Source organism: Dermacentor albipictus, unplaced genomic scaffold, assembly GCF_038994185.2.
Source record: "Dermacentor albipictus isolate Rhodes 1998 colony unplaced genomic scaffold, USDA_Dalb.pri_finalv2 scaffold_17, whole genome shotgun sequence".
In the NCBI taxonomy this organism is placed as follows: Eukaryota; Metazoa; Arthropoda; class Arachnida; order Ixodida; family Ixodidae; genus Dermacentor; species Dermacentor albipictus.
This window is the reverse complement of record NW_027225571.1, coordinates 11,357,395-11,365,829: the sequence shown is the minus strand read 5'-3', so window position 1 is coordinate 11,365,829 and position 8,435 is coordinate 11,357,395. Positions and strand designations below refer to the sequence as shown.

At 45.7% G+C, this 8,435-nt stretch overlaps 1 protein-coding gene across 1 annotated transcript in view; it reads left to right on the top strand.

Annotated features, from left to right (window-relative positions):
- LOC135909403 (serine/threonine-protein kinase haspin-like) overlaps positions 1-7,635 on the top strand; it is a 22,860-nt gene extending 15,225 nt beyond the window's left edge. Inside the window, exon 6 of the mRNA XM_070529137.1 lies at positions 7,045-7,635. Within this exon, the coding sequence (XP_070385238.1) occupies positions 7,045-7,297 (253 nt within the window). The 3' untranslated portion in view covers positions 7,298-7,635. The remainder of the gene's footprint in view (positions 1-7,044) is intronic.
- Positions 7,636-8,435: the final 800 nt, after the last annotated feature.

The following is an 8,435-nucleotide window of genomic DNA, read 5'->3' as shown; positions in this document are numbered from 1 at the left end:
ATTTGCTTTGCAGGCGTTACAAAAATAAAAATCGCTGCATGCCTAATTGCGACTGCAAAAGTGCCCGCATGTCTCGAGGGTGAGGGTAAGCCAGTGTTTCTCGCCAATACCGATTCGTCTGGCACTGCGTTTTCGAAGTTCGCTCCCGAACAACAGCGCCGGTGAGTTGGTGTGACGTCACGTACTTCTAAGGATTTTCGCAACTATGGGACCACTACTCTAGGTTAACTCTTTCCTTTATTCACGCGGCAGTGTAGTCCTTGCTCGTATAGTCTAGCGGAAAAAGATTAGCACGAGTGAGTGCTGACCGGAGCGGTAAAATTGCCACGCGTGGCGCTGGGTTCGCAAAGTAAGCTTCGCTTTAAAGCGCTGTAGAAGAGTGGTTATAACTGGTTTGTCTGCTAAGCCGAATTATCGCTTTTGAGGCTGGAAACCTAACGAGTGATTCGATCTAATTTTCGTGTCTCATTCCCGTCCCGTTACGAAAAATATGCGCAGTCAAATATGCAGTTTCGTTTTTTGACACAAATCAAGGATTCATTCTTTCATGGGGCTTATGTGTCCGGAAGCTACACCGCGGTTGCGAGGAGTGCCGTTAAAGGAGTAGTCTATACACTAGATTTTTTTTCCTCACTCGAAATTCGGCAGGAAATCTCGACGCTCTTGACCGCCTTTGCGGGTTCCTAATACAAGCGACGTTAAAATGAGTACTAGGCAATACGTGTGCGGTTTTATTTTGCTTGTTACAGTGCACAGCAGCCAAAACTGTTTACAGAAGCTTGGCCAGAAGGTTTGCAGCCATAGTGGTTTTGTAGACGGGGAAAACTGCAAGCGATATCGAACCGTTCTAGACCCATTGGTCAAGACGATTGGGTCCAGAGCATTTGGCGACCTAATAAGTCTTTCTAAAATTTATTTATTCATACCGTAAGCCTTCTAAGCCTCATACAGGAAGTGGGTACAGATAATAGATAACCGTAGTTGGTACAAGAACAGTGTCAGCTGCACAGTGCAAAAAATAGTTTATTAAGAGGAGCATAAAAAGTAATAAAAAAAACTTAATGCTGACAGCGCAAACTGGCCGATGCAATAAGACATGGAACTCGAGCACGCAATAAATCCAATTCACCAATCTCGCAGCGATTCAAGAAGTGTTTCAACATGGTAAAAAACACGCCAACGTTCACAATATTTGGCAGTGTATTCCACAATTCTATTGCTTTGGGAAATAATAGTTCTTCAAAGTGTTGCACCGTGCGATAGACGCTCGAATGCACTTGTCGTGGTTGTTTCGACCAGGATGCCGCCACGGTTGCTTCGAGTAGTCTTGTACCTTATGAAGCGAGCATCATAATTGACAAGGAAAAGAAAAAAAGTTTCATTGCAGCCATATTCTGCAGAAAAGGCAAATGTATCCTTTGACATGTAAAGCAGTCGCACTAACGTGACGTGAATACTTACCACAGATAAACGTTAGTGCTTTACTTTGTACTTTTTCAAGCTTTTTGAGAAGCTCGACTGGACTCCCAAACCATACTTGCATACTCAAGAATTGGCCCTACTAACGCTTTGTAAGCTACTTTCACCTGTGGTGGTGCCATTCCTAATTTGCGGAGTGGAAATCCTGATTGTTTGAATGCCTTGGTGCATGTAGTCTCACTGTTATCCGCCCGTTTTAGGTCCTGTATAATTGACTTTTAAATATTTCAGTTCCTACGCTTGCGTAATATCAGTACCCGATATTTGGTAACTGAAAATAAAGGCGCTTTTTTTTCTGGTTACTCTGAGGAACTTTGTTTACTTGACGTTTATTACCATGTCCCAAGCCAAATACCAGTCATAAATTTCGCCTAATGAAAAGTTGTCTTTCCTGGTCCTTCACGCTGGCACAGTAGAGTAGATCACGCAGTCATTGGCATATAACCTCAGTGTAACCCCTGGATCTACGCATGAATAAATATTAACATAAATGAGGAACAAACGAAAGTCCCAAAATCGATCCCTGTTCCACACCTGATAGAACATTAAGACGGCTAGAATGGACATTGTTTATTGGAACATACTGCACTCTGTTCGAAAGATATGCTTCAATCCACGTGATTGTTTTGGGATGAATCTATTTAATTCAGCTTTTCGATTAACTTGCAATGTGGGTCGATGAAACAGTATCAATCAAGATTGCGTCGGCTTGCAGGGTGGGGTTAATTACCATGACAAGCCATGCATAACTTCAACCAATTGGGTTACAGTTCGTAACCTCTCTACACAATCCTTGTTTCCGGCTACAAAGGAAGTTATTAACTTCTAAGTAGCTTATGATTGCTTTATTGATGGCATGTTCTAATATTTTACAATTCCTTAAGGGTATAGGCCGATAAGTTTTTACCAATAGTTTGTCGCCGTCTTTGTGAATAGGTAGGAATTTAGAGCATGGAAATGGCCTGCAGCAAGAGCACCCGTACCTAGCGATGCTGTGAAAATTGCATAAGTAAAACTGACGAAAGCTTTTTTCTGCGTATCTTTTAAAAACTTGTTTGAAATGTCTGGGACGTGGGTCTTTTTTACGCCAAAAAGTAATAGCAAGTTCAAGATGCCCGGTCTTGTAATCTTCACAGGTTGTAAAAAGCTGCGTAGTGCTGAGAAATCAACATTTGTTTATGGAACACGTCTGAAGGCAAAATTGGCAAACCAATTGAAAATGACACACGCGTATTCTAACACATATGGTTTGCAATCTTCAGCTTCGGTATCGAACTATCTGCATCCGATAGTTATCGCCACAATTTCTATGGTTGTTCTAACACTTTGCCAGTGTTCTAAATTTGTTCATTTATTTATTTGGCGCATTTAATGTCTGCCTTCAATTTACGAGCAAGTTCACTTATTCCCGTGAGATTTCAGTTGCTTCTACGCGTGCTTTGCAATCACTTTATCAAATGAGATGTCTCGAGTAATTTACGGGGTCTCGCGCTTTATTGTTTCGAATTTTCTTGAGGTGAGAGTTTCCTCGTAGTGCGCAATCGCTGCCTCGAGTTTCATCCAGCTAGACGTCGTTGGCGTTTGCTTTATAAACGGGGAAAACTCGTCCGAAAGGTCTTCGAGGCATAAATGACGCTTTCATCATAGGCCCTGCTAAAGACTTCAAATGCAATACGCGAAATAACACGACCATTTCTAACGTATTTATCTATTTGGTGAAGTGCTAACGACAGCCTCTTGTGATGCTATCACCCGCCGTGGTTGTTCAGTGGCTATGGTGTTGGGCTGCTGAGCACCAGGTCGCGGGATCGAATCCCGGCCGCGGCGGCCGCATTTCGATGGGGGCGAGATGCGATAACACCCTTCTACTTAGGTGCACGTTAAAGAACCCGAGGTGGTCGAAATTTCCGTAGTCCTCCGCTACGTCGTGCCTCATAATCAGTAACTTGTTTTAGCACGTCAAACCTATTTTTGTGTGTGTGTGTGTGTGTGTGTGTGTGTGATGCCATCTTTGATATTTCGCTTTGGTGTTAAAGTACGAGACACGAAAAACAGGATCCAACACCGACGATACCACCTCCCGAGTGCGCCTTGGATGCGTATCAAGCCAGGTCAGCTGGAGCAAAGTTAAACATTGTGTTTAAATCACAGTTCTCGTGATGGTCAATGGCAACTTCTTTGCGAGAATATAAGCTCTGCTCGACAGCTACTGCGACACCTCCACCGCGACTGTGGCGATGCGAACAAAGGACTGAGTAAAAAATGGGAAACATGCCAAAATAATGTATCAATGTATTCAGCCACGTTTCTGTAATCACCAGACCATCAAGAGGAAGGGTAGAGCAAAGTCAGTTCCTCTAATTTATCAATTTTAGTTCCGTAACTTCTCACACAAAAACTAAGCTTTGTCGACAGTTTGCTGCTCCAGCATACCACAACGAAGACTCCTTAGCGACTAAAGTAACCGGCTTTCTGCTTTGAAAGCACCCTCCTCCTTCCAGCAGAATCTCACACGTGCGTGTCATTATTAATTTTAAGCTTATCATAAATGCGACTAACCTTTTCTTTTCTCCATTTTCACGGTCAAACCTAAATAAATGCCACAGTTCGCATCGTGCCTCCCTAACAATCGTTGAGAAATCTTCTGCAACAGAAGCACTTTTATCCTTATGTTTGTGGCAGTTGCGCGGAACTACCATTTTTTTTCTATGAAATAAAAGCAGCGCAATATGAGGGCATACACCCTGTTGCAATTTTTTCGGCGAAGACAGTGAGTACGCTCTACTGTTTTACGTAGACATCCGACCATACCCTTGAAAATATCGTTCTGGACTTTTTATCGAAGCTGAGTGGCCATTCCGATTCTTCCTTTAGCCCAAACATAACAACGTTGTTGCGAAGTCCCCTATTTGCCAAGTCATTTACTTTCTCGGTAGTGCGTGAAAGTCCTTTTTGCATGACATTGATATAACTTTCACAAGTCTGAATTTTCGCTTGGCACTGTTTAAGAGTCATGTGAGTTTTCAATGTCTGAAAACCTCAGTTGCACGCCTTCAATCTTAGTCTGCGGGCCATGTTGGGTGTCTTTAATTTCTTTAAGAGTGCTCGGAATATCACTGTGTATCTTATCGTCAGGGCCTGGGTTTTACTCAACGCAGTCACTGAGGTTTCGCAGCAAACAAACCACTTCAGCGATATCATAGCAACATAAAAGCACACAGTGTTGCGCTGTTAAGCACGAGGTCGCGGGATCGGATCCCGGCCACGGCGGCCGCATTTCGATGGGGGCGAAATGCGAAAACACCCTCGTACATTTAGGTGCACGTTAAAGAACCCCATTAAAGCTCCCCGGATGTTGACGTCACGCCGAAGGCGGAATCCGATCTTATTGCAGGCGACCATCGTTCTCTGCTCGATGAAAGTGGCTTAAGGGGCATGGAGGGGCGGCAGGACACGTGCTGATGTCACCAAGACAGATCAATGGACTCTGCTCGATGACGCTGCGCACTGCATTGGCTTCACGCGGGAAAGGTGGCTTGCAGTTCGCGGTGACCAACGCCAAATACCGATGCCTCGCCACTTTCACGTGGCAGACGAGCAGAGTTGATTCCTCCGAGCACCGCCTGCCACCGCTGGTGTCGCGGCGCGCGGACGCGTAATCGTGCGGCTACTTTCGTATTTCGCGCGTTTTCCTTATAAGGCGGAAAAAATAATCACGGGAGGCATAGCGCACTGAAAACCAATGAATCGGGTGTTTCTAAAACGCAATTATTACTTTTCTATAAGAATTCGCGCCCTCAATCTAGTAATTAAAAGGCTCGTTATTTAACGTATTTATCCATAGTTATGAAAAAAAGAATCCTGTTGCGGTACGTCACTGCTGACGGAATACCATTGGTTGCGTCCTCGTTGTATTCTACATCTTATTTTTAAGAGCTTGGCTAACGCTATAGACTTGTATATGCTCCCATACGATGTTCCCATGCCCGTCAGACTCGCGTAGCCGTGGACGAAAAAGGCGCGCAACTTGGCTAACGTGGTTTGCTGCGGTCTCCGCGTTCGCTGCTCCATGACGACTTGATCTTGCGCGCATCGGAGACAGCCGCAGTTGCACGAGTCGGATGCATATAGCGTGCACGGTCGTGTCCAGGGTACGTAATTGTATGCGTATACGTATGGTTGTGAGAACACACTAAACACAGATAAAGCACCACCGCAACTAAGTTTTTCTTTGATTTTGCTTGCATCAACCCGGCACATTCTATAGTTAACGCGCGAATACTGATGAGCACACTGCAATGAGCACAGCTTTGATCCTGCTGACTTCATGTGTTGTGAAAGTGTGCTATAAGCCATCCACGCCTTCGCATTTGCGCAGCCCGCCGTGCTTTTCGTCGCAATGCATTTTCTTTCTTGCAACACTGCTAATCGTACAGCAACGTGCGAGAACTCCGTGGCAACTAATGCACTGAAGAATCCGAGCCAGCAGAGCGCCTACTGTGGCGAAGTCAGCACTGGCTACGCCGTCCCCGCAAAGTTAGTGGACGTCCTGGGGAGACGGACGTCTTGCACATGCCAGCTGGCGTTCCCAACCCGAATGGAAAAGTGACACGTGCCTCGCTTTATTGGATGCCAGAGGCCGGGCCTTTGCTCGCTACGCGGGGTGCTTGGTCTTTTCAGGTGCCTTCGCACAGACGAACCGCTGTCAGTTAACCGCTGTCGTAGGCGCCTACAACTCAGAAGGCTGCCGGACTGGAGCCGCTAAAGTTCCTGAGCTGCGACATGGCGGTTTAGGAACGACAGTCCACTAAATAGCGTCGCCCAGCGTCGGACCAGTCGAGTGTGGCGACGGCTTCGGCGATATTCTGAGCGCCGGCAGCGCTAGTTCTGTTTTTTTTTTCCACTAAATATTTTCTGTCAGTTTGACAACTTTCAGTGCAATACATTTGAATATCCGAAAATGTGAAAATACAACCATGTGCTCGGAACTTGTTCTCAATAAGCGCAACAGCATGTGCTTTATTTTTTGGCCATGGATAACAATATGGCGTCCTTCAGCCTTCAGCCTACATGCTTACAGGCATGGACGTCGATCAACGAATTTGATTATTAGGTCGATAGCTCCATCAATGAATGAATGAATTTAGAACGTTTAGCTCAGGTAGGTAGATTGAGAGCATTTCCTTTCTGGCTTTTTCATTTCACTTTCGCATGGGCTGAAACACTGATGAAAATTACTGAATATAAGAAACAAAAAATTCTACTGATGGACACTGTAATAAAGAAAAATGAGAATTTGAACTTACATCCTTTCAGGTGTCAGAAAAGTGGTGAATGGCGATGCAAGGAATAGCACAAATAAACACGAGCGGAAAAAGCAGAAGGCAAACGTGCTAACTTGAAGGTAGCGCATGTCTGTGTGTGCTTATTCGTCTCCCTGCCACCCTTTTTTTTTGCGCTGCGCTTAAAGAACTTGTTCTTTGCAGACTGTTCATTTTCAAGTTTAGTAAACGAATCTACGACATGCACCTTACTCGCTCTATTGCTTCTTTTTTTTTCGCGCAGTGACGATTGGGAAGACTTTCGCCCGCACACCAACGTGCTGTGGCTTCACTACTTGCTGACGAAGCTGTTCCAGAAGCTGCCAAAGGACAAAGCAGGCCGCGGAGGTCTTGGGCCGTCCCCTTCTCGCGGCCGACTGGCAGCCTGGATGGACGCGATGCTGTCCTTCCCGTCGGCCGAGCAGTTTGTGGTGGAGCAGGTGCTTCCACACCTCGAACGCGACGCCGAGGCACCGCGCGGAGCGGCCGCACACTGAGCAGCCGCACGCCATGCATCTTCCGGCGCACCGCTAAGTGCGCCATCGTGCACTTAGCGATATATAAATATATATGAAAAAAGAAAAACAAAAAACAAAACAAAAAAGAACAAAAAAACGGAAAAAAAACGTTAGATATTTTTTTCATGCGAAACTATGCATGCTTAATTTATGGGAAAAGAAGGTTGGTGTATCTTTCCCACAACCTGTCATGTACAAGGACCACCCTGTACATGTTCATACGCAGTTTCACCCGTTCCTTTCTTTATCCGTATCCTTTCCCCTCATTGCGCTTATAAACCCGCCATGTGAGCAATAAATTGCACTGTGCGCTGTGACCTCTCGCCTGCTCCCTTCCACGTTTTGCGCGCCAGAAAGAATTTTTCCTTGTTTAAATATTGTGTGGCGATCTTACGCAGCTGCACGTGACGCATAGGCTTGCGCTTACGAAGCGCAGATAAAAAAAAATGTCGAAATTGCGCATATCTTGCCCCGGAATGATTTGCAGAAATTTTAGGAACGTTGTATACTCTGCTTGTATGCACTGAACGCATGTTGAACCATGGCTCGTAAGAAAAAAAAGACATTGTGCCGTTTACAGTCATTGTTAGCGCGCATTGAAACGGTGACTACATCCGACGTGGTGGCATATGGTGCACTTGGGCGTTTCTCTGCAAAGCCCGAGGGTGCGGGATCGAATCCCGGTCGCGGGGGTCGCATTTCGATGAGGGCGAAATGCAAAAACGGCCGTGTCCCGTGCATTGGGTGCACGCGTTGAAGAACCCTATAGGCGGCGAAAATTAATCTCGAGTCCCCAACTACGGCGTGTCTCATAACCATACCGTGGTTTTGCCACGTAAGACCCCAGAATATAAGGTGGGGACATTTATTAGCGACCGTGGTGTTAAAAGACATACTGACGAACTAGCTGGTTTTACTTTTTTCTCTTCTCCGGCACACCTTCTTTCTTGCTTTGCGTGTGTCCTGGCGCCCGCGTTTCAAATTTAGCTATAATTATAGCGAGCTGATTTGACGGCCGGATTGGGATCTTGAAGAGAAGCGGTGATTCTACGTAGACCTTGAAAAAAACTTAGCGTTGGAACACAGGCCGCATATGGCCGAGTTAAGTGCAAGCATC